At 37.5% G+C, this 27,891-nt stretch overlaps 1 protein-coding gene across 2 annotated transcripts in view; it reads left to right on the top strand.

Annotated features, from left to right (window-relative positions):
• The first annotated feature begins 226 nt into the window (after positions 1-226).
• The window catches only part of LOC140157406 (tubulin-specific chaperone D-like), a 250,318-nt gene continuing 222,653 nt past the window's right edge, over positions 227-27,891 (top strand). The window contains exons 1-8 of one of the 2 annotated variants that reach the window (XM_072180591.1): positions 227-412; positions 10,336-10,484; positions 15,063-15,164; positions 16,405-16,551; positions 18,895-18,950; positions 19,823-19,905; positions 20,999-21,048; positions 22,616-22,661. In XM_072180591.1, the coding sequence (XP_072036692.1) occupies positions 241-412; positions 10,336-10,484; positions 15,063-15,164; positions 16,405-16,551; positions 18,895-18,950; positions 19,823-19,905; positions 20,999-21,048; positions 22,616-22,661 (805 nt within the window). In that variant the 5' untranslated portion in view covers positions 227-240. Of the gene's footprint in view, positions 413-10,335; positions 10,485-13,919; positions 14,025-15,062; positions 15,165-16,404; positions 16,552-18,894; positions 18,951-19,822; positions 19,906-20,998; positions 21,049-22,615; positions 22,662-27,891 lie in introns of those variants that run through there. The other variant, XM_072180590.1, reaches the window with a different exon arrangement.

Here is a 27,891-nt window from a genome sequence, read left to right as displayed (position 1 = left end):
ATGTTTGACTCGTTCCACAGTTGTATTCAAGTAATTTTATTTTTTGACACTTTTTAATTATAACACAACAGTATGAACGACTATTTAATATGATTTAATATTTTTCATAATTATTTTATATTATTGAATATATATTTTGGCATTTTTTATTGTGAAAAACAATACTTTAATTAAAACTAAATGTTTGACCTCAATAGTAAATATTGACTTTTCAAAATGGCCGCGTCCAAGGGAACAGAGATGGACACTGACACGGTGACTGAAGTCATCGAAAATAAGACGAATGTTGTTAAGAAAGGCCATATTTTAGAAGAATTTATTGAAGCAGAAGAAATTCGCGAGATAACTGATAGCTTGGCGAATATCTACACAGATCAAATAGCTGTAGAACTTGCTGTTGAACGTTTTACAGGTAAGGTTAAAAAATTTAAAAACCAATCATTGAAATCATCATTCAATTCAATCATCATGTGCATGATTTCATGTGATCGATGAGTCAACTGTATCTTTTGAGCAAGATTTGTCTATTTTGGACAGTCTAAAATTTCGCTGAAGTGTAATTTTAGCAACATTTTTGATGCAAATTGCAATCGCCTGTCGCATGGTCCTGATCTAGTGTAGTCCTGCCAGCAAGACTTCAGTCTTTATCATAAACATAAATAATGACATCTACTGATCTAGACTAGGTACGACGAGTTTACAGTTACTGGAACTAGATCTAGTGTGGATTTTACGTTTTCAATATTACATTCGCATGGACGGTCATTTTTTTGCAGAGTAGATTTCTTGCAATATTTGGCTTATTTACCATCCAATTTATATCCTACAATGTACATATCTTTTATTCTTTAGCATATCCAGCGTGGTCAAAAAAAGTTTTTTGAGGTTTCTGATCGTCACGATGAAACACTTTTTAAGGAAACAATTTTCTCCGTTTTCCCAGCCATTTTGTTTACTCGTTGTTAACGACGTAACTGATTATCTTGGTGTACGGCTCTGGTTTTTTTAACATGTATCAAAAGGCTAAATGACACTTTGGGAGACCCCAGCAGAAACACATGACCTATTTCCGGATAACTTTTTATATTTTTATGTAGTGTAGACCTAGGCTAATCTCCCATAGCTTAACAAAATTTGTCCCAGTTTTCTTTCTTTACTTGTGACAAGACCAAATGTCCAATTGTTAACGGAAATTTGTCAACCTAACAAAAGTGACTAATTTGTTTTGTTTACAAAATAAAACCAGATCAGCTCTGAGTATTCTGTTCAATATTTTATGAACACATGTTAGTACAAGATCCAAGAAATCCAAGATTTACCTAAATAATTTCTAACATGAAAAAATTTTGAGCACTTGAAAATTATGTTTGGACGTTACATTTTCCGTTAACAATCTTGCTCTATTTTTAACATGGTGTAAGTGGTTGTTTTATCATGTAAAACATACACAAATACTTTAAATGTTTGCCTCAGGGCAATATAAATAATTGCAAGTGCAAATTTTGTATCGGTTGAATGTTTTCAAATTATGGTGAAGCATTACTTAAATGGGTCTCATTTTCCGTTAACAGTTTTGTAACATCCGAAAGAATACATATTGTCTTATAATTATGTGAAGAACAATACTAGCTTTGAATTTTCATTATTAAGTTGAAGTAGACATGACAACAAGTATCTAAATGAAAAATGATTTCACTTCCTCTTGACTTTATGTAAAATGTTGGCCACACAACATTTCCGTTAACAATGGTAACATCCGAATCAAATGTAACATCCGAGACAGAAAGAGTGACATTTTGTTGAAGAAATTTAATTAGAGGGGAAATAAAAAGGTCAAATGGATTGGAAATCATGGGAAGGCCGTAGTAGAATATTTTTTACCATACCCAGGTTTGTTCTTTGAGTGTACAAACCGTTAACATGTCAAGTTTGTTTCGGATGTTACAAGGCAAAATGTTAACGGAAAGTGAGGCCAATAACAGGGCATTGTAAGAAGATTTTAGAATATACACTTAAATGAATGTGAATTTCTAGTAAGTATGGTGTACATCCTCATTTTCCTAATATTGCTGACTCCATTTCACCTTTGTAAACCTTGCTAGTGGAAAAAATTACAAGTTGTTGGCTCTACAATATCTATTGTCTCTATGCACAACACATAAGATAAAAAGCAACATAATTAATTTGGTTCACTCCTTTCAAATTAATTTCATTACTGACATTATACACATGTCCTAAGAAATTTATTTTAAATTTGAAAAGCAACTTACACTGAATATTTCTCCATTACACTAGCAAAATACTTTGATTTAAAATGTGTTTCGGATGTTACCCATTTTTTGTTTTAACAAGTCCAAAATGAAGTTGTAATTTCAATAAACTTTATAATATTTTAGCATTAGATGATATGTAAAACTTATTGAAAATAATTAAGTAGCAATTTTGTCATAATCATTTATTTCAAAATTGAAAAAAGCTGCATTTTCATAAAAAAGCGATCATTTTAACATAAAATATATAAGTATGTGCATGTGTTAGGCCTATATTGGAATCACTATGCACATATACCAGAAACGAAGCAGGAGAAATACTTACTATGCTTCATACAGCTTCATTATGTCCAATAAAACAATAAATTATCAATGGAAACAAATTAACCACTAAGAAAAATACTCTAACAACAGAACAAGTTTCATGGGAATTATTTGTTAACACAGACTTATGAGCTGTTTTAATACGATCAGTTTTTGCATATTTTATATGTGTGCAAATGATAAATGATTGTGCCTTGCATTAAAAAATTTCTGAGTGTCCATCATGGCAACATACCTGTTGTATATGCAATGATCTCATGTTTGTTAATTCAACTTCCAACCATCAAACTTTGTAAAAATGTTAACATCATGTAACATCCGAATCACTGCCTTTAATTATACACGATTTGTACATATTTTGAATCATTTGAATAATTTCAACAGGTTTTCTGATTCAAAGTGATTGATATTTATGCTAAAATAATGAAATGTCACAAATGTTTCCCTCAATAAGTTCAATTAGATTGCAATTGCATGTTAACGTAATGTAACATCCGAAACACTCTTAAGTTGGGAAGACGTAAAAGAAAGCCTGATTATGATTGTAAGAAATGTGTAGCCCTTTGTATTATCAACTTAATGCTTCAGGGAGCTAATTAATTTGGTTTATTATGATGTCCAGTGCACATTTACAATAAGGATGTGGGTAACAATGTATGAATAAATGCCATATCAGTACATGAATATACATCTAAATTAATAAAATTCTTCAGTAAGATGAAAATATCATTTAATGATGATTAGATTTTCAAGTGATAGGTTTAATCATCTGACAGTGATTATCATTTACATTTTTGAACTAATAATGTGCTTAGAAATAGGGCCAGATACCTGCAAATAATGAATGTTAACAAAATAATGTAACATCCGAAACCCACGAGTATCTAGAGTTACATTTTTACTATAAAGGCATTATCAAACTTGTTTTGATATGTCAGTACTTGGTTATCATTACCTTGTTCACATATGGATTAGCAATATATGTGGATGAAATTAATTACATTTAGAGCATATTTTTGACCACCAAACCTGCTATTTTGCCCATTTTTCAGTTTCATATGCCTGAAAAGTTACCTAAAAGTGATCGCAGAATGGCCATATTTGGTCAATAGTAACTTGGACTCATTATTTTCCTATGACAACTAATTTGGTAACTAATGAGCATTAGAGTAAGCAATATCTGGCTTTGGCAACAAGTTGCTTTTTTATGAACAAATCTCATTTGGCCAAAGGGTCTACAAAGTTTACAGACCAAATGAATAGAATTAAGCTCCAAGTTTTGTATTTTCATAAAATTCAAGTCATCTGCTTTGAGAAATGACAGATTTTAAGTGTCTTCTGTCAATTTCATTTTTACCCTCTAAGTTCACACTTTTGATACATGTTAAAAAAACCAGAGCCCTACACATATCTTGGTGTAGATATCTCAAACAACATGAAATGGAAAAATCACATTAGTCAAGTAGCTGCAAAAGCTAACAGATCACTGGGTTTTATAAAAAGAAATCTACGGGGATGCACTGAAGATATCAAGAACATGGCTTATAAATCATTGGTGCGACCTTCCATGGAGTACTGCGCTGCAGTCTGGGACCCTTACATCGCGGACCAAATATACCAACTTGAAGCTGTTCAGCGCAGGGCTGCCCGCTTTGTTAAAAACATCTATGACAGGCGGAGCAGTGTCACCGACATGATGACGGATCTGGAGTGGCCACTTCTATCTACCAGACGGAAAATATCGCGTCTCAGCCAGTTCCAGAAAGCCTACGAAGGTCACCTAGCCATCCCGGTCCAAACCCTACTGCACCCGGTAACACGCTCCACCAGGAATAATCACAGCAAAGCCTTCATACCACCACAACCATCAAAGGACACCTACAAATTCTCTTTTCTACCAAGGGCTGTCACCGAATGGAACTCACTGCCAGAATCATCAATAGCAATAACTGACCCCATAGCTTTCAAAGCACATCTACAAGAAATTTACAAATAGTGAAAGAAAAAAAGCACACACACCGAAATCCGGTTTATTTTCCCCACCTGGGGGGTTTAACCGTACTGAACTTGAACTTGAACTTGATTAGTCTCGACCCCAGAGTGCAACATGGCTGTATCGCGAACATGACTTGACGACAGAAACCGGCTGTAAAAGAGGTGGGTCATCTTGTGAGATTTCGTGACTTGCATTGTTTCATCTCGGAACACGCTCGTCAGATGTAGGGGTTCGATGGCTCGGAAATTATCTTTTAAGTGTCAGAAATTCCAAGTTTAATTTACTTGGATACATTGAATAGGATGATTTGGAGATCAGATATATATTGAAACGGAGAGCCAAAATGCGATTTCAGATTTTTGGCCTGTTTTTAAGCTTACCTCCCGTGTGTTGTCAATGGCCGAATTCAGCTTTTGTCAAATTCACATTTAGAGAAGAGTCACGATGCTCACGTGTTCGTGGTAGTTTGTGATTGTTATTATGCATTTAAAAATGATTGCATGGCTCTGCACAAGGTATATTTTTGTAAATATTTGAATTTGTTTACCTGTCGATCGTCAGTTTTTGCCGTGTGTTGAAAATACGGCAGAGAAATTTGTCATGTCGTACGTGCAAATTTGGTTTCAAAATTTCACTATTCTGCTAGAAGTTGTACAGAGATCTTATAATAGTGTGTAAATAATTTTGTCAGGAACAAAATAAGGTATTACATACCGTCTACGAGTAAATATTGAGGACAAAATTCAGGTTTTTCATGTGTTGTTGCAAAGAATTTTAGATTTGTCATTTTGAAATTCCCCGCCAGCAATCGTCTGAACGAAAACAAGTTTTTCCTAAAATTGTAAATTTCCTTAAAACGACTTTTGTTGATCAAACTTTGGATTATTTAAGATGTAATTGTTTAAGGATGTAGAATTTTAAGATAATTTTGAGTATTTTCACGTTTTACATGGTCAAAAGGGGTCATCAGTTTGATTCCTGATTTAAAAACACTAGCAGTTCTAGTTATTAAATTTCGTCATGTTCAAAATCTTTTTGAAAGTGAGCGCCTGACGTGGAGTGACTGCGCGATATCAAAAGTAACGGAGCTTACGCTTTGAACGCAGCCGCCAAAAGGTTCCATGAACGCGTTCAGGAGAGTATATAAAGGCCGTGCACGCGAATTAATCAGATTGCTTGGTGGACAATTAGTCCACCCACGAACCCTGAAAGGGAAACCACAGGGTAAGCACTGCCAACCAAAGCAAAGACGCCCTACTCTGGAGCTCAGATTGAGCTAGGGGCAGCTTGGCTACCACAATAGTGGCGACACCAGGGTGTTATGCACTCCGGTGATTTGGCCTAGCGCCTATGCCTAATTTGTGCAAGTGACTTGTCCAATGGAAAATTATGCACTGTATTTATGTGCATTCATTGTTGCATGGCAAGCTCGTATTTGGTGTACAGGCATGGATACTCTGTAGTAGGCCTACTAGGCCTTGGCCTAGCCTATGACTATGTCATGTGATGAGAGATTCTGTTGATTAAATTGTATTTTTATGCTTCTTGATTATTCAAGCAGAGAGTAAGGCCTATATACTTTTCGGCAGCATTTATTGGTAATTTATTTGGATTTAAAAGAGATAAATAAGGAAATATCGTCATGATCAACAACAGAGATTGTGTATTTACCAGTGTTTACTTGTATTTATGAATTGTGAGGTGATAAGACAAATATGAAAGCAAAATAACAATACAAGATATAACAAAAGAAGCAAATATAAAACAGAATTGTCAAGTCTCATTTTTACCTGTTACTTCTCCTTTCATGCATCACTGATTCAACATGTCTTGGGGAGAATTCTAGTCTTTGATACTACGCTACCACTTGTATGTTTAGAAGGCTAGTCTTCTCCATCAGTCGTTTACAAAAGTATTAGGGGCAAGCTCGGTCCTGTTACAATATGTGAGTACCAATTTCATATAAATTGACTGAATTGCAAAAAAAAATTGTTGAAACGTTTGAGCTGCGCAAAACATTAAGTGTGTAAATCCCATTGACACACAAAATGACATAAGCCAGTCTCTGTGTACAAACGGCGTACACAAGACTGGCACGCGAGTCCAGTCGTGATCGGCTGTGTTTACTTCTGAACTTCCATTGCTTTACACGGTGTCATGCTTCAGAGAATCCGACTAGATTTTGAATGCAAAGGTCTCTAGCCTAGAATGTGAAGCTATCGGTGAGCAAATTATTGGCTAGGCTGCTCGCGCAAGTGCACAGAACTGATGAATTGTGTTCGTAGGATCGGTGACATTTTTGTAAAATTTGGTAAAAAACAGCTTGTGCATTATTACTAGAGTTCTCTTAGCAAATCAAGGTACTCATAATTAGTAGTGATGTTTCGCAACCTTACTGGCTGGTTGCTTCTTCTTGACTGAGCTGTATCCAGTACTACATGTACATGTAGCACTTGCTGTCTTAGCTATAGCAGTGGTGTAACTCCTATGGGCTCTGAGGGGCCGCGCCCCCGGGCACCTGGGCTAAGGGGGCACCCATCAGACCTGGATACCCTTTCGACAAGATAATACTTTGTTATAGGAAGGAAGTGGAAACCTTTACCCACCATGCCTTGAACACAAAATTTTTGCACGCTTCACGCGCATTTTTTTATTATATGCACATTTCAGCACGCCCGCACCACTGGTATTGTGTATTCTTTCCTCTGGGCGCCACAACCCCTAGCTACGTCACTACAGCTAGTGACGAAACTTCAAAAGTATAGACATTGGAGAAGATGAAAACATTTTTTTATTAACATGAAGTTCATTGAAACATGAAATAAATTTCATGTTTCAATACCAAAATTGATTAGCTCTGCATCATGCACACATAGTCCGACGAGTAGGACCTGTTTTTTCTTAGTTAGCAACTATATACTCAAGACTGTGATTGCTCAAAATAGATTAACTGCGAAAGTCCACTAACCGCCCCACCCGAAAAATTCGGATGGCACGCTACGGTCACTGGACATTCGAGATTCGTCTTTCTTGCGCCCTGTGAAATAGTGAGCATAGTCTCAGCTGAGCATAGTCTGGTACGGTAACTAAGAAAATAGGTCCTACAATGTACACCAGTAGCGTAGCGAGGGCAGAGAGAGGAGGGCACGTGCCCTGGGTTAGGGGGCGCCGAATTAACCAATTCATGATCAGCGTCGATTCTGCATCCCCTCCAGCGATGAAAGTCGCTTTGTGCGCATTTCAGCACAAAATCATTTGAAGGATCAATTTAAGACCGATATATTCAACTTCATTATAACCAAATTTAAGGCATGATTGCCCATATTTGTGCAAATTTGCGCACTTGTTTTGAGAATTGGGGGTAGGCGCCATTATGTATCCTTAGCCATGGGCGCCACACCAGTGCTGGGGGGACATATGTGTCCCTGCGGTTTAATGTTGTCATTTTGGGGGTATACCCCCTAGCCTATTCCCTGATCTCTTGTGTTCGCTAAAAAGATTGTGCCCCGAGCCAGCCCTCTAATTGGATAGTAAAATTAGCCGACACTCAACTTGGGCTAGCTATAACCGTAGGCTAGACAGGATTTTTGTTTGTTTTCGTATTTTTCAGTATTTTATCGTACTTTTGGAAAAAATAAAACTAAATCAATGCAGGGGCCCAAAACCCAGGCGGGCGGTTGATACGAAACAAATAATTAATTTTGTGTGGCCTTACTATGAAAAAAAAAACCAGATTTTTTTTAAAAACTGCAATAAAAATTAAAAAAGTCGGTCAAGGGGTTCTACACCCCTTTTATTTGTCAATTTGTTTTCGAATATATATGCTGAAATAAATTATAATATAAAAAAAAAAAATACAAAAAAATTTAAAGTCAGTTCAGGAAGGTTATACTGAAATAAATTACAAAAAAATAACAAAATATTAAAAAAAAATGGAAAAAAAATTTAACACTTACTACGACAATGTAGTTCACATTTGGCAACTTGAATTTGAAAATTAAAAAATGTGTCATTTATCGGGATGGTACATGTATTTCTGTTATTGACACTACCCTATCTCAAATTTGTACAAAAGTGACAATAACTTCTGTCGTGGATTTTTGCAGTAAAATTTCATATAAACATCCCAACTGTTTATCATCTGTATTCGAGGCAATAATTTAGATATTTTTTTTTTATCTCTAAACGTAATGATGATAAGTATAAAATATGCATTTCCAGAAAGGAAATGACACAAGGAATCCAAAGTCCACATGTAGCATAACAAATTCCTGCAAAATGTGCAGTTTCTGAGAAAACTACAAAATTTGATTTAACTTTGCTGCCTCGAGGTACATATTACCTTGAGGCAGTATGAGCAATATCGAGGCAGCATGACCTCGAATCAATATGATGATTGTTTGTCAGAAATATTAACCCAGCATCAGGGTTCCCGTTACGGTTTTAAAAATGTGCGTCCGTAGTGACGCAAGTTTGCTGACAAGGTTGCAAAACTTGCGTCCAGACAGATTTTTAAAGGTCCATCTGAAATTCACGATACACATTACCCGGTCTACACCTCATCAAATGTTGATTGTTAAAATAAAATAAAAGTGCATTTTCGCTGTGATATTCCATCTCCATTCGCTATGATAATTTTCTCATTTCTGTGTCAGTTTTGGTCAGAAACATGGTCAGAAACAGCTGCAAAAACATGCGCAAAGTCTGTCAATCTTCAGCAAATTTTTGTACTTTTACTTCCGCATTTCTTTTTTAAAATTAATGTGTTGTTGATGCTATAATAAAGCTAAAACACGCGCTGCCACAAATAATACAAAAAAAAGGTTATCATTTAGATTTTGTCTTTAAAATTGCTTTTATTCATCATAACGATAATACGAATAGGAAACGTAGATTATTTATGAGAAAATAAACTTAAAACATTAAAAACAGAATATTGTCAGGTTGTGATAAATAATTTTAATTTTAAAAGTAAACATTAACCGCACGTTAGCGGCACGTCGTCAGTCCAGCATGCTTGTTTGTAAACAAATTAATCGGGACTTCCCCATCAAACAGCGATCGTTACCGGCGGAAAGCATGCAAAAAGTGCACGATTTCCTGATGTTGCATTTACAAATATTGCAGAATTTACTTGAATTCTTAGCAGGTGGGTCAAAAATTTGGGGCTTTTATTATCTTAAAAATATAAAAGAATAAAAATTTCTTATTTTTATCATCAATTAATGATTAAAGTTTTGTCTGCGTCCACATGCATGTGACATGGACGCAAAATATTTGATTAGCCATGTGAACTTGCGTCCAAATTTGTAAAATACGCTGGCGTCTGGACGCTTAATGACGCACACTAACGGGAAGCCTGCCCAGCATCAACTTTATGGTATAATCTTCTATAGCTAGAGACTGGGAAATAAATTAATTATCCCCACCTCCGGTAAAATTTCCAAATGGCGTGCCAAAAATTGCTTGCTCAGTAAGCTTCCCCCCTGTTGCACATGCCAAATGTTTGCATATATTTGACTGTTTTTGTACTGTTTTCCTAAGCCTTTATAGAGCGTTTGATATAAATGGTGCCCCATGAAGGTGTGTCAAAAATTACTTGAACTGATTTACTCCTCTCCTTCCAACGTGCCTTTTTGAAACAAATTTCCTAAAATTGTTGGTCCCCTGCAATTTTACTCTCCTCCAGGACTCATAAAAGTACAGCCTCTTATTATTTATGACTTGAAATCTTCTCTCTTGCAGTGATTGTGGATGAATATCAAGAACAGCCTCATCTGATGGACCCTCATCTTGAATCCATGCTGACTAGACTACTAAACATTGCAAGGAATACAGCCAATGACCCACAACTATGTCATCTGGCGTTCAAGTGCCTCTATCTCATTACAAAGGTAGGTAGACCCTCATCTTGAATCCATGCTTACTAGACTACTAAACATTGCAAGGAATACAGCCAATGACCCACAACTATGTCATCTGGCATTCAAGTGCCTCTATCTCATTACAAAGGTAGGTAGACCCTCATCTTGAATCTATGCTGACTAGACTACTAAACATTGCAAGGAATACAGCCAATGATTCACAACTATGTCATCTGGCATTCAAGTGCCTCTGTCTCATTACAAAGGTAGGTAGACCCTCATCTTGAATCCATGCTTACTAGACTACTAAACATTGCCAGGAATACAGCCAATGATCCACAACTATGTCATCTGGCATTCAAGTGCCTCTATCTCATTACAAAGGTAAGTAGACCCTCATCTTGAATCCATGCTGACTAGACTACTAAACATTGCAAGGAATACAGCCAATGATCCACAACTATGTCATCTGGCATTCAAGTGCCTCTATCTCATTACAAAGGTAGGTAGACCCTCATCTTGAATCCATGCTTACTAGACTACTAAACATTGCAAGGAATACAGCCAATGACCCACAACTATGTCATCTGGCATTCAAGTGCCTCTATCTCATTACAAAGGTAGGTAGACCCTCATCTTGAATCCATGCTGACTAGACTACTAAACATTGCAAGGAATACAGCCAATGATCCACAACTATGTCATCTGGCATTCAAGTGCCTCTGTCTCATTACAAAGGTAGGTAGACCCTCACCTTGAATCTATGCTGACTAGACTACTAAACATTGCAAGGAATACAGCCAATGATCCACAACTATGTCATCTGGCATTCAAGTGCCTCTATCTCATTACAAAGGTAGGTAAACCCTCATCTTGAATCTATGCTGACTAGACGACTAAACATTGCAAGGAATACAGCCAATGATCCACAACTATGTCATCTGGCATTCAAGTGCCTCTATCTCATTACAAAGGTAGGTAGACCCTCATCTTGAAGCCATGCTGACTAGACTACTAAACATTGCAAGGAATACAGCCAATGATCCACAACTATGTCATCTGGCATTCAAGTGCCTCTATCTCATTACAAAGGTAGGTAGACCCTCATCTTGAATCTATGCTGACTAGACGACTAAACATTGCAAGGAATACAGCCAATGACCCACAACTATGTCATCTGGCATTCAAGTGCCTCTATCTCATTACAAAGGTAGGTAGACCCTCATCTTGAATCCATGCTGACTAGACTACTAAACATTGCAAGGAATACAGCCAATGATCCACAACTATGTCATCTGGCATTCAAGTGCCTCTATCTCATTACAAAGGTAGGTAGACCCTCATCTTGAATCCATGCTGACTAGACTACTAAACATTGCAAGGAATGCAGCCAATGATCCACAACTATGTCATCTGGCATTCAAGTGCCTCTATCTCATTACAAAGGTAGGTAGACCCTCATCTTGAATCCATGCTGACTAGACTACTAAACATTGCAAGGAATACAGCCAATGACCCACAACTATGTCATCTGGCATTCAAGTGCCTCTATCTCATTACAAAGGTAGGTAGACCCTCATCTTGAAGCCATGCTGACTAGACTACTAAACATTGCAAGGAATACAGCCAATGATCCACAACTATGTCATGTGGCATTCAAGTGCCTCTATCTCATTACAAAGGTAGGTAGACCCTCACCTTGAATCTATGCTGACTAGACTACTAAACATTGCAAGGAATACAGCCAATGATCCACAACTATGTCATCTGGCATTCAAGTGCCCCTATCTCATTACAAAGGTAGGTAGACCCTCATCTTGAATACATGCTGACTAGACTACTAAACATTGCAAGGAATACAGCCAATGATCCACAACTATGTCATCTGGCATTCAAGTGCCTCTATCTCATTACAAAGGTAGGTAGACCCTCATCTTGAAGCCATGCTGACTAGACTACTAAACATTGCAAGGAATACAGCCAATGATCCACAACTATGTCATCTGGCATTCAAGTGCCTCTATCTCATTACAAAGGTAGGTAGACCCTCATCTTGAATCCATGCTGACTAGACTACTAAACATTGCAAGGAATACAGCCAATGATCCACAACTATGTCATCTGGCATTCAAGTGCCTCTATCTCATTACAAAGGTAGGTAGACCCTCATCTTGAAGCCATGCTGACTAGACTACTAAACATTGCAAGGAATACAGCCAATGATCCACAACTATGTCATCTGGCATTCAAGTGCCTCTATCTCATTACAAAGGTAGGTAGACCCTCATCTTGAATCCATGCTGACTAGACTACTAAACATTGCAAGGAATACAGCCAATGATCCACAACTATGTCATCTGGCATTCAAGTGCCTCTATCTCATTACAAAGGTAGGTAGACCCTCATCTTGAATCTATGCTGACTAGACTACTAATAATTGCAAGGAATACAGCCAATGATCCACAACTATGTCATCTGGCATTCAAGTGCCTCTATCTCATTACAAAGGTAGGTAGACCCTCATCTTGAATCCATGCTGACTAGACTACTAAACATTGCAAGGAATACAGCCAATGATTCACAACTATGTCATCTGGCGTTCAAGTGCCTCTATCTCATTACAAAGGTAGGTAGACCCTCATCTTGAATCTATGCTGACTAGACTACTAAACATTGCAAGGAATACAGCCAATGATCCACAACTATGTCATCTGGCATTCAAGTGCCTCTATCTCATTACAAAGGTAGGTAGACCCTCATATTGAATCTATGCTGACTAGACTACTAAACATTGCAAGGAATACAGCCAATGATCCACAACTATGTCATCTGGCATTCAAGTGCCTCTATCTCATTACAAAGGTAGGTAGACCCTCATCTTGAAGCCATGCTGACTAGACTACTAAACATTGCAAGGAATACAGCCAATGACCCACAACTATGTCATCTGGCATTCAAGTGTCTCTATCTCATTACAAAGGTAGGTAGACCCTCATCTTGAAGCCATGCTGAGTAGACTACTAAACATTGCAAGGAATACAGCCAATGATCCACAACTATGTCATCTGGCATTCAAGTGCCTCTATCTCATTACAAAGGTAGGTAGACCCTCATCTTGAAGCCATGCTGACTAGACTACTAAACATTGCAAGGAATACAGCCAATGACCCACAACTATGTCATCTGGCATTCAAGTGCCTCTATCTCATTACAAAGGTAGGTAGACCCTCGTCTTGAATACATGCTGACTAGACTACTAAACATTGCAAGGAATACAGCCAATGACCCACAACTATGTCATCTGGCATTCAAGTGCCTCTATCTCATTACAAAGGTAGGTAGACCCTCATCTTGAATCCATGCTGACTAGACTACTAAACATTGCAAGGAATACAGCCAATGATCCACAACTATGTCATCTGGCATTCAAGTGCCTCTATCTCATTACAAAGGTAGGTAGACCCTCATCTTGAAGCCATGCTGACTAGACTACTAAACATTGCAAGGAATACAGCCAATGATCCACAACTATGTCATCTGGCATTCAAGTGCCACTATCTCATTACAAAGGTAGGTAGACCCTCGTCTTGAATCCATGCTGACTAGACTACCAAACATTGCAAGGAATACAGCCAATGGTCCACACTCCACAACTACATGTATATGGGGTCATAACATTTTTGAACAAAAAAAGAAAACCAGCCCCCCCCCCACCATAGTGTTAATGAACACTCCCTTATTTTGAAGCACATGCTTGCTCTGTATTGATTTACCTCTCTTCCACAACAAGAGTGAGTATTTCAAAAGTATGTTACCCATCTATTCCATTTGAAACTCATACACCCGCTGTGGAAGACTTTAATAGCTGAATTATCAAGGGGAGTGTGGATTTCAAATCTTGCATTTCACCACTTCAGATGATCCACAAAGTACTGTGAGTGAGCATTGGGCCAAGGTTGTCACCAGCCCAGGCTGAGTGCCTGTCTAATATACTTACAAGAGAACACACGTCTGGGACATGTTAGTGTGCCACCTATTGACCTAACAGCAATAACTATAACAACAACAATGACCACCATGAACGATTGAGTGAAAATTGCAGATATGAGTTTCATAAGCATGCGGACGTGAAAAAATATAGATTTTGGCCTAGATTCTTGATATTTACTAAATTTAATACATAATCATACAATATTTATATAGTATTTCTAATATAAGTTACCCAATTGCTTACTTTAGACCCAGTTTAACCACCATTTATCAGTGGGAGCTGGTAGCCTAATGGATAGAGTGTCCGTCTAGAGATCAGAAGGTTGTGGGTTCATAGTCCATGCCGCACATTCCCTTGCTTTTTTTTTTTCAAGTTGGGTTGTGTGCCAGTCGGGATTTGTGTTTATTTGTTGTCTTGTTAAATTGTAGCACTTTGGGTTGGTAAACTGTTCTTTCTTTCTTACCCAATTGTCAATTCTATTTGAAACCTATACACCCACTGTAGAAGACTTAAAACTAAATCTTCCACAAGGGGAGTGTTGGATTTCAAATGGAACAGCCCATTGTTGCCAATCCATGACCATCATCATTCTTGCATTATTTTCATTTTTTCTCCAGACAAGAGGCCCAAAGATAGTAGTGCGTCTTCTTCCTCATGAGGTGTCTGACTTGGAATCAACTCTGTCTCTTTTAGCACAACAAAATGCAAAAGACTATGAAGTAAGTATGAAGCTCTATGTAAAATGAGGGCATGTTAGATTCAAGCTATCATGTAACACCAGCCCCTCTACCTGGCTTCAAATCTCAGCCGCCTGTGAAACACCAGTGCACTGGCAGAACAGGTCATTTAAGGTGGTGCTACACCCCATGATAAATATTTTGAGTAATTTTGCATTTTTCTCAAAAAATAACCACACACTGGTAACAAAAGTTATGTATAATAGGCAAGGAATCCAATTACTTCACTGAAATTTCAGTGATTCAAGACAATTGGTTCATTATACATGTTAAGAAATGAGGTACATTCTAGCGGTACTTCTTTTCTTATCATAAATAACGTACCGCTTGTCTTGAGTCACTGAAATTCCAGTGTAGTAACTGGATTCCTTGCCCCTATAATATACATAACTTTTGTTACCAGTGAGTTATTATTTTTTGAGAAAAATGCAAAAATAGTCACAAATTTATCAAGGGGTGTAGTACCACCTTAAACGTGTTTTATTGCGCCGAACAATAGAAACCAGACCCAATCACAGATTCTGCCAGGAATGCCGGCAATTGGGTTTTAAACACAGAATTAGAGAAGGAGAACCGGGACTCCCTATACCGCCACATACAATCGCGCCGTCAGCTATGGGGAGACAATTGGGGGTATTCGGGTCCTTGCCGACAGTGCGCGGAGACGAACGAAAACAATTATGCGTCTCATCTGAAGCGTCTTGATACTCGCGTACAGGTCGTATAAAGTGCGTCTCTCAAATGCGCCCATCATGCATGGCGCGCTTGCATGAAAACGAATGCCTTGAGCGCATTCTGAAGGGAAACCGAATACCCCCAATTTTTGCTCCATGCCTGTATCAAGATGGTGGCTGAGTCCTGGTTCTCTGGTTTTAATTCTGTGGTTTTAAACCATCCCTAAACCATTTACTGGTTTTAACCAGTAAATAACCCAATATCCTGATAATTCAAATTATCAGGATATTGGGTTATTCCAGTTGAAATCCACACACCCCATATGGAAGACATGACCTTGATCTTTTTTCACAGAGAGAGAGTGAATTTCAAATGGAGTTACCAAAATGGGTGATTCCATTTGAAATTTACAATCCCTATGCGGGAGATTAAACTCATGTCTTCCATAAGGGGTGCATGGTTTCAATTGGAAAAGCCCATTTCTTTTCACAGTCCCTGACATCTAAACTTGGATATAAACTATATTTTGTTTGCTATTTTTTGACAGCACTGGGAAACTCGCTACATGTTGTTGTTGTGGCTGTCAATCATCTGTATGATACCGTTTGATATGTCAAGATTGGACAGCAATGTACGCAGCGAGGTAGGAGAAGTGAGGGAACCAATCATGTTGAGGATAATCAATGCGAGCAAGGTGAGAATTGTACGCTTAATATGAGGATATTCCTATAACCTTGTGGTCAGCAACTCAGGAAGGTTTGGGAAATATACATGTTAGTTTTTCATTTTTTTACATGTGCAACTGGAATGCCTAGCATCTCTTATACCTGAACATAAATAAGTGATACAGGCACAGCAGTTTTATGCCTATGAGGCAACAAAAACAATGCAGAAACCTGCCCTACAGGTGGACGGACCTTTCAAGGTTGTGCCTTTTTGTTTATTTTTTTTGCAAATGCCCTTAAATTCACCAAAATCTGTAAATATTTTGAAATATTTTGAAATAAGAAAAAATGTTCCTGACATTTTTGAAATTTGTCCCAAAATCTAAAAATCTGAGTTGGTCAGGCCCGTAGAACAGAGTTTTATTTTGGTTGCCATACAGGCACTTTATTCTGTCCTATGAGCTGTTGGCAGTGCCCTTTCAATAAATGTTTGCGCTATGTTTCAATTGTGTTCCAGGCGGCTACCGCAAAAATAAATATGCACAAATATCCATTTTATGTACAAAGGTCAACCTAAAGAAGCATAGAATCGCAAATTTAAAAAACAACAATAAAGAAATGCAGAGCGCAAAGAATTAATCTTGTGAAAATATTTTACAGTGATTGCACATTTTTCATTTTAGGGTTTTGAATTTATTTTTTTCTCTTTAAATATATATATGTGACCATCCACCACAAATGATTTGAAAAGTAAATCCGGTTAAACATACACAGACATGAAAATTTTCAGGGTTTTGCCTGAATTCAGGCAGTTTTGTTGTCCAAATTTACGCCTTTTTTTTTCAGCCAGTTTTGGGCCTTTTAAGGTCGAATTCACATGCCTTTTCAGGCAGTTTTTAAAAAGCCATTCTCATGCCTGCATATAGGAAGCTTTATTTAAATGACCAAATGATGCAGCTTAAAATGCCAATATTAATATACTTAGTTTTATGAGTTGAGAGAATGAACAAATTTTAATTTGTACCCAGAGTGCATCTGGCCAGATTCAAAATGGCGACATTCGTAGTACTAGCACAAAGCTCTAACTGAGCCACAAAGGCATGCAGAGAATTATTTATACTTTGAAATCACTTTTGAAATTTTGCAGGTATGAGAAAATGGTGTGAATTCTGTAAAAAACACTTAATTTCACTAGGGATTTGATTTCGCTAGAAGCCTAAATTTGCTCAATTTAATTTCCACAAATTTGACAGGTTTACATTGAATTGTAAATATGAATTGCTGAATTAGCAAAATTTAATACCCATGAAAATGGTGGTCATTGGCAATTAGCGAAATTAAGTACTAGAGAAATTAAATAGCTTTACAGTGTATTGTGTGTCAAAAATCTCAATTTCGCTAGATAATATGCTCCAGGATTTTTTCCTGTAGCATATGAAGAGCTTAGTTTCAAAACCCCTTACATCCACAATCATTGATATAAGGGGTTTGCAACAAAAGGGATGCCTGGGTAGGATGAGCATCCCGCGCAAAACTGCTTTTGTTGCAAACCCTCTTATATCAGTGATTTTTTAGATGATTTTTTGATGTTTTCTCAAAATTGCTCAAGTGGATGTACATGTGATTTTTTAGATGATTTTTTGATGTTTTCTCAAAATTGCTCAAGTGGATGTACATGTAAGGGGTTTTGAAACTAAGCTCTTCATATACTGCATGAATATATAGGATGAATTGTTGTTTATGGTTTATGGAATGATGTGGGGTCGTAGTGGTCGGCGACAACCTGTAAAGTGTGCTGAGGCATTGTGCTTGTGCATAGCGCACTATAAATCACTGTATTTTTTAGTATCAAATCAAATGTGCCCACATCCAGGTCTCTTTCGTAGCAGAGGGTCTAAATTAGAGTCCGAAGTGTTCCGTTTTATTAAAAATGGAAGAAAATCACGGAATCGGAGGTACAACACGGAAAATGACATTTTTGTATAATGTGACAAAAATTGTTAAAAGATAAGAGAAATAAAATGTTAAAAACAATCATGAGTTGTGTATGTCAATTTTTAGGATAAAAATACTGTTTAATAATACTGAAATAAAGGTATATTACCAAGGCTTGAACCCCCTATATCCCTCCAAACATCGTAATAGTCGGCCTATTATCGTGAGAATATTCCAATCAGAGCATATTGATCGCGATATTGAACACTTTATTGTGACATTAATATCATTGTTTATACATTTTAAGCTTTATTCATGACACAGATTTACAAATTTTACAACACGGAAAATGGATTTTAGAAAACGGTAAACTTCGGACTCTAGTCTAAATGCACTGTGCCATTATAAACATTTTGATTGTTTCCTTTAACTTCCAGACATATCTTGATGTACCAGACAAATCGAGAGACGCTGCTTCTATGTTGATATCCAAGTAAGTTGCTATGGCCAGAAGGCCCCCCAATAAAAATTGCATATCTCAAAGCTGTTGTGTGTATTGATGTGGCCCCTGGCAAAGTAAGCTTGAGCTGCTTGAAATTATCTCATACACATAATGATATATTTTTTGACTAATTTAAAGTGTTAAGGGATCTAGAATGAGCGTTTATGGCGTTTTGACAGTATTTTTTGTGGGACATGAGAGCACCTCAGACGTATCGAATTGCGTTCTGAATCTGAAGCATGTCTTTCTGATATCAAATAATTTTCATTTTTGAAATTCACGATATAATACAAATTTTATGACAAATTATTAAAATTTGATATTTTTCAAATTTTTGATATATAACAGTCCTCAAAATAAATTTTATAAATCTAATGATATATTCTTAAAGTGTATGTAGCTGGGAGGAAAAGCCGACGATCAATTGAAAATTTTGACCTTTTATATTGAAGATATGGATTTTTTCCCAAAAGACCTTTTTTTTTTTTTGTGGTGTTTTGGGAAAAAAAATCCATATCTTCAATACGAAAGGTCAAAATTTTCAATTGATCGTCGGCTTTTCATCCCACCTACGTACACTTTAAGTATAAATCATCAGATTTATAAAGTTTACTTCAAGTACTGTTAAATATCAAAAATATCAATTTTAATGATTTGCCATAAAATGTGTATTACATTGCTAATTTAAAAAATCAAAATTATTTGATATCAGAAGGACATTCTTCGTATTCAGAATGCAATTCGATATGTCTGATGTGCTTTAATGTCCCACAATAAATACTGTCCAAACGTTCATACCCCAGCCCTTAATCTGGAGGGAAGGAATATATTTTGTGATCACAATGTTTGATTATTTTGTACAGGTTTCTTACACGGCATGATGTGAAACAACAGAGATTACCAGAATTCTTGGACTGGGCATTGAAGGCTTTAGGGGAGATAAACAGTAAGTGAAACTATGGGTATCTAAGAACCATTTTGATTGGTTAAAATATTACAAAATAGGGCTATATCATGTTTTGAGCCAATAAGAGATATGGTAAGAAAAGTTAGTAGGTGGGGATGAATGGGTACATGGATGAATGGTTGAGTAATTTTGTATAGTGGTGGCCGATTCAGATCTGCAAGTGAGAAATCGGACTTATCTGAGTTGAATCGGTTTTGAATTAGGAAGTGGGAAATTTGATCAGTTTACCGATCTCTGGAACCCACGGTTAAACCAGCAAACCACACTAAAATACAGCAGAAAATTCAGAAATACGTACATTCTGTCTTAAGAAAGCACTCGTCATCCATAAACTTCATGACTGTGGCACTACCAATTTTTTAATTTTTCAGGAATTTTCCAGATAGCCATGTTACTAAAAATAGATGGGTGACTTCTTTTTCGAGATGGGATTGTCCACATAGGCAAAACGGCAACAGTGTTACTAAAAATAGATTCCCACCCCCGGGTCCCACCCCTGTATTTTCCCAAGAAATTAGATCTGAATCTGGAATGGCATCGGCCAATCTGTCAATTTTGTGATCGGAATTGGCAGTACCTCTTACACACAGGGAGTGTGAATTTCAAATGGGGTTACCTGAAAAGGTGACTCCATTGAAAATCTAAACCCCCTGTGTGTGACATAAGGTTGTGCCTTCCATAGGGGTGTATGGATTTCAACTGTAATACCCCAATGTGAGTGAATTAGTCTTAGTTAAGGGACAAAGATGCTAGGCCAGTATAGACAGCATGCAGTCCTGCTTTCTGGTGGTATGCATTATAATACATTCCATATTACATTGGAGTGTTGGGGAAAAGGTTAAAAACATTGGACCTCGACCATTGTCCGAAATAGGTAACGGAATTAAGTATTATTGATCTGTTCCTAACTGCATAGTGTGTAATCAGTGAGCCCATCAATTGATAATGATACCTGTACAAAAATATTGGTTACCCCAAACGAATGTGGAATGTGTTATAGGAGAGGGTGATGGTACTGGGTCTATGATGTTCAGCGATCATAATATTTACTGGATTTTTTTCTGTTTTGTAGGAGAAAGTTTGGCTGGAATGACGGCATTGTCTGGTGTCTTAGCCACTTTGGTAAGTTTTGAAGGGAAAAAAATGACGATGATAATAATGCAACTTCGAATACACTAAGATTGTATACCGTAAAACCTCGTCTACATGCATATAGAGTGCTTCTGATGAAAGCTAAATTAATCCAGATGCCATTATGGAATTTGAGCAAATAAATTACAGATCCAAGCGTATACAAGCAAGTATTATTGTAAGGCCAATCTATTGTATTGGCATATTTACGCATATATTGTATCAATTTAGCATTCATCAAAAGCAATATGTAAGTAAAGCCACCTGTGCTCTGTATTAAGGTATTTTTGTAATTCATCTGTTCTGGGAGATTATGTCTTACACTTCCCACAATGCACTGCTTCCATTTAAATTTTCTCTACTGATTTGCTATCTAGTACAACATGGGTCGATAGGGACAAAATGTCCCTATAATTTGGTTCACTTTAAGTTCGGTAGTGACGTATGTGCGTATCGAAACACGCATGTAGTGTTAATCGGGCGAAGTGTACATGCACGCATACAAGGTCGGTTTGCCAGCACAATTGTGGTGCAGCCGCAAAAATGATGCAGCTTGCCTTTAAAGGAACATACAAAAGGTAGCAACCAAATATGTGACCTACCACAAAATGAGCGTAAAATCGCAAGTTGGTAGTTTCGAGACGTCCTGGCTGACTGAGGTTTTCTTTGTTTGCTGTACACCTGTACACACCATCAGGGATGTAGGGATTTGATCATCAGTAAGTGTAGGTAGTTAGCAAGTTTGAAAATTTCTGACTTTGGTCTGAGTAGATCAGATCGCGGTCTTCCCGTCAGTCCGAATATTTCCTAAAAATTTGAACTAACGGTGATTTGGACTGACAGGGTGTACCCAATCAGATCATGTCACATACCGTAAACCCCCGTCTACAAGCATATAGAGTGCCTCTGATGAAAGCTACATTAATCCAGGCGCCATTACGGAATTTGAACAAATAAATTACGGATCTCAGCATATACAAACAAGTATTATTTTAAGACCAATCTATTATATTGGTATATTAACGCTTGCATCGAATTAATTTAACTTTCATCAAAAACACTATATATGCTTGTAGACAGGGTTTTACGGTATATTGTGTTCTGAGCATGCCATCACTAATTGGAAACCCCTTCTGTCACTAACCCTTATACATGTACCGTATTCATTCCAATAAGCGCCCAGCGCATTTTGGGTGGACCTAATTTTTTCGTCAGGGTCGTTTATTAGAGACAAATTTACCTATGTTATAATAAGGTCCCGAAAAGTTCTAGTAGCTTTTCTGATGCAGTAAATAGGACTTCAAATCCTGAAAGCTACAAATGTATTTCACTGTATCAACGTCTATCAGTCACTTCAACATTATTGGTACACTTTAGCAAATTGAAAATACCCTGGTGGGCGCTTATTGGGGTATGGGTGCTTATTGGGATGAATACAGTACCTATTGGCTGTCTGGTGTTAACCTGAACTAAGTGAGTTCGTAAATAGACTTTTTTTTAATTGGAGATGTGATTATTTCATAATACCCTTATAATGTTTATCATCATTTTATTTCAGGCTTTGTTGTTCAAGCAAGGAAAGAGAGAAGACATAGTGCAATATGGTAGGTTGTGGTGTGTTTGTTTTCACCAACAAACATGGACCCATCTATTATCTGTTATTTCACTCATTGTGCGGACCCACAGCAACCGTGGATGTCCATGGTTGTAAGAGAGCAACAAGAGGCACTAGATGCAGTAATAATGCATATAGTTCATAGGGTACTACACTAATATGGGGATAGGTCCTTATCATAGGTGTTATACCAGGTCCATGGTTTGGAGGTTAAATATGACATCTTACCACAAAAGTCCACACTTTTAGTAGTGAATTGTCAGTGCGTACAGGTCCATGGTTACACTCTTAAATACATAGGAGGCTCATAGGGTCCATGTTTGTCAGTGAAAATATGTAGGGGTCTGTGTGGGTGGGGGTATGTGCGTGTTTGCCATCAATCGTGGACATTTGTATGAAAACACAGATGCAGACGGTCCTCAGTTTAAAACTTATGCATACATGTACTAGAAACGCCTTAAAATTGCATTTGACGAAAAGTCTCCTATTGGTTAGTGCTAGGTGCATTCATGGTTGCCCAGGTACCATTACATGTAATTTGCATTTACGAAAATTACAAGCACAAAAAATGGCGGACAATGACCTGAGCACACAGTCGGCACTTGGATAATTGTGCGCATGGTCCTCATTTGATGGCTAACACATGTATGGGTGTGTATGTGTCTCATTGCTTTTGTAAACTGCAAATGAGGACACGCATGGGAAATCTCTGGGCTATTCCAGTTTACATCCCTACACCCCCTATGGAAGACCTGACATTAATCTTCCACACAGGGAGTGTAGATTTCAAATGGGGTTACCTGAATGGGTGACTCCATTTGAAATTTACACTCCTGCATGGAAGATTAAGGTCAAATGTCTTTCATGGGGGGTGTATGGATTTCAACAGGAATAGCCCTATGGCTATAGTAAAAGTGGACATGTTTTTCTTTGTTTTTCTTTCATTTATTTTTACGCTCTTCGCACTCATCTACAGTTTTTCGTCAGAGAAGAACGGCACTTGTTTATATTTTAAGAGCGTGCAGAGCGTAAACACCGAAGTGGAGTTCTGATTCGCTGAATCAATCGTCTGTCAATCATAGCAACAGACCGATAATTTGATTGGCCGATTGTGCGTAAAGTCGTTGGTCAAGTGAACACAAAGCTCCGCGTATGTCGCTCATTAACACGGTGCTAGCGTCAATCTGAGCAAGTGACTGCCATGCTTCTCTGAAACCCAGTGTAAGCTTGCACAAAATTAAAAACATGCAAAATTGTGTATACTATAAAAGTGGTAATTTTCGCCGATTTTGAACTACTTGGCCTGTTTTCAAATGCCTATTTTTAAGTTTTTCTACATACACCTATAAATAACATTATTCAAATGTATTTATTTTTGCGGTAGCAGCATGTGTTGAGTGCAAAAAGTGTGAATATTAATGGTCCGCAAAAATTTCCACTTTTACGTATATATCTGAGTACAAAACTTGGAAAATATTAAAATTAAAAACAAGTAAACATACATGTTTGAAATTTGTTGCCTTTACAGTGCTCAGTGGCTTGCTTGCTTCCAATGGGCGCTTATAAATCCCTCCTTTATTATTATTATTTATTTGTTGTAGCATAAACAATTTATTGCGTGGAAATTACCGTTTCTAGATTACTGTAAATGTGATGCTTAATCGATTTTTAACTACTTCACTTTTTTTTATTTGGCGTTTTGCATAAAAGAACATATTCAAGTGTTTTATATTTGCGGTACCTGCATTTAGCACAAAAACTAACACATCCGCATTTTTTTAGGTTTACAGTACCTGTTATGGACAAAATATGCATACAACTACAAGAAAACCTTGGGTTGGTTAAATTTCTGTTAGAACAGCTAACTTTTTTAAGCTACCAACCAGCCTGATGAACTGGGGCACAGAAAAGTTGGTTTCCACACATAACAATTAAAGGGCCCACCCCACAAAGCCAGTTCACCACTGAGGAACTGACTTACACCCATTTTCCTTTGATGACAGATATATAGAACATACATGGAAAAATTTCAACTAATTCATAAGGAATTTGAACCAAAAGTGCGATTGCTAGGCTGATCAGACAATGATGTTGATATAAGCTTAAAAATTACCTCTTCAGAGTCTGAATAGAGCAGCGACGTAGCTTGCGACGCCATCACGGCGTCTTCATTCAGCAGGTGGTCAGGTGACCGGAGGAGAGTAATCACTACGCTTAATGAAGACACCGTGATGGGGTCACAAGCTACATCGCTGCTCTATTCAGACTCTGAAAAGGTAACTTTTAAGCTTATGTCAATATGACAGAGTCCAATATCAGTCTACATGCTGCTAATGATGTTGATGTTCTACAAGTTAGTGTCTTTGCTGTATTTGGTTGTACCAGCCACATTTGTTCTCACACCCAACTCCATTTCTTTCTTAGCTTTAGACCTAGCTCTGTAATCTGATATTATAATCGCTATGGTGTAAATATATGGATTGACTGCTGCATTAATAGGTAGAATAAACACCACAATATAGACATAAACCACAGGCGATATAGTCACGGTGGCAGACTGGACCAAGATCCCGATCACCACAATTGGCACCCAGCACATGAAGTCCGTCAGAACAATAGTGCTCATTCTAATCGCCAAACTTATCTCTCTGTCAGCCTGAGATGTGCCTGTTCTTCCTGTTGCTTGCTTGTAGAGGACAAAGATATAAATATAGCTGATGGCTATGATAAGGAAACATAAGAGATTGATGCCTAAAAAGAGAACTATAGAGAAGTAGAGGCCTGGTTCATTTCCAGTTTCATGGTAGATATAGTATTCTTCTATGATGTTGTCTTTTCCAGCAGAGAAATTAATGCTATCGTCAAAATCCAATTCTGCAGTGACAACAGTTTTGTTGAGAAATGCAGGAGTCCTGACAAATGGCAAGCCAATGCATACCTCGGAGATATCGTAGAAGTCGGGATTCACACCACTGAAACTGGTTGGAATGATGCTGAGAAATATGGCTAGACACCAAAGACAGATGAGTGTCCTCCTGGCTGATTTCTTGGTGAGCCTTTGATTTCCTGTGGGATACTTGATGGCTAAGAATCTATCAATGCTGATGAGAGTGATGAAGAAAACTGAAGCTTCACTGGACAACACGGAGAGTGTCCCTGCCAATTTGCAGATGGGTCCATTTCTCCAGTTATCAGATTCAGATGGAAAATACTGCTGATAGTAAGCATCTGCAGATGCGATGATCAACATGTACAATCCCATTAACAAGTCGGATGCAGCAAGGTTCTCAATTAAAAGGACTTGGATGATATTTTCCCGTCCATGCTTGAAGCATCGCCACAGCAACACAGACAAGTTTCCCACAAAAGCAAAAATGCCTAAAATCCACATGAAAGCTCTGACAGAAGTGAAAGGCAGAAGACGCAAACAAGTTAGATATGGCTCTCTGGGGTTTTGTGCTTTGCATTGGGCTGTACCTATAAAACAACATGTAGCTGGTTCATCAACTAATACATATGTATCATTTCTAACAAGTGGCTTAAATGTACTCTTATCTACTCTTGTTAATGGATTTCCCCTTAATTTGATAGCCTTTATAACTGGCATTTCTAGAAAAATATTTTCATCAATCCTTTCAATATTGTTGTCATTTATTTGGAACAGTTTCAGTTTGGGAAATATACTTGTGCCATTGTTATATAGAGTATCATTACTTGAATGCACACAAATTGATTTCTTTAAACCATATTGAAGAAATTCAATGCGATTTCCGGATATGTTCAAAACCAACAAGTTTTGAAGACTGGTAAAGGGTTGGAGATCCAACTGTTCAAGCTCATTGTAGTCCAAAGACAACTGCAGCAAATTTGGTGTGTGCCGAAATACATCAGGTGACAGTGAAGTGATTTCATTTCTTGAAAGCTGAAGTTCAATCACTTTCTCTGCGCCTTTGAACATATCAGGATCAATGGTCTTCAGTCTGTTGCCACTAAGATGTAATTTCTTCAATGAATCAGTTCCTCTAAATGTGTTCTGTAAAATTGTAGTGAGCTTGTTGTCATCTATGAACAGCCAATTGAGTCGTTTCAAATCCCGGAACATTCCCGACTGAAGACTAGTGATGTTATTTTTGTCCAGAATGAGAACGTGTAACAAACCAAGAAGCTTAAAGGTGTCAGGAGACAGGTTCCTTATATTATTCCGACTTAATTCCAACATAATAAGTGACTGGCGCTGATTGCTGAATAGAGTTGGCTGAAGACTAGTAAGTTGGTTGCCATGAAGGTCAACAACTATCAAATAAGTTAGGTGATTGAAAAGATCAGATTGCAATTCTGTGAGCTGGTTGTCTGCTAATTCTAGGATGTGTAACTCATACCAGCTAAATGTTCCAGATTCAATATGTGTCAGGAGGTTGTTGTTCAACATTAGTCGATTTATATATCTCAAATCTTGAAATGATCTCATATCTATGCTTTCAAGTTGCCGGTTTGACGCATCCAAAACTTTGATGGGTTGTTGAAGAAGAAGTAGAGGTACAAAGTATGGATACAGCAGCAATGTCCAAGTCACTTTTTCTCTACATTGATGTTCAATTTGTTGGTTGTGAAGGCTACATACACAGTGAGTTGGACATAGTGGTAAATCACCCTTAACATCAATAGCTCCAATATACTTAATAAAATCATCATGAAAGTATTCAGTTTTAAATGTTGCATTTCGTTGTTGGTATATTACTTCCCACACATTGTCTGAACTAAGCAGCCCATTGCAGTCTGTGGTAATATTACATGCACTAGTATTGATGTCAGAGCATCGGCTCTCTGGGGCTTTGGGAGCCTCAGAGCCTAGAAACTCTTTTCTAATCACAATATTAGCATCCATCTTGAAATGGATTTCTAGCTCTTTTGTCCGAAACAGTGTCCTACACGGGGTAGTGGTTCCTGTGAAACTGATAGTTTTGCCTCCAGTATGCGAGATGTCGAAATTATGATATTGTTTCCAGTTTGTAAGTGACTTAATATCCAAGTAGATTCCATGTTGGTTCGTAGTGTTCAATTTAAGTGCACATGCACCACAGAATGAGGAAGTATCCAGCGATAATGTCTCGCCGATTTCAGAAATTTGAGCGTTTGCTCTGCATGAATCGGTGTCCGTAGAACAAATCAGGTCTGCACTGATATCCGCACTTTGACCAAGTTGCAGGCTAGTAATTCCT

The sequence above is a fragment of the Amphiura filiformis genome, chromosome 7 (genome assembly GCF_039555335.1).
Source record: "Amphiura filiformis chromosome 7, Afil_fr2py, whole genome shotgun sequence".
NCBI classification, from domain to species: domain Eukaryota; kingdom Metazoa; phylum Echinodermata; class Ophiuroidea; order Amphilepidida; family Amphiuridae; genus Amphiura; species Amphiura filiformis.
Note: the sequence above shows the minus strand (reverse complement) of the source record. Positions and strands in the feature narration are given on the sequence as shown.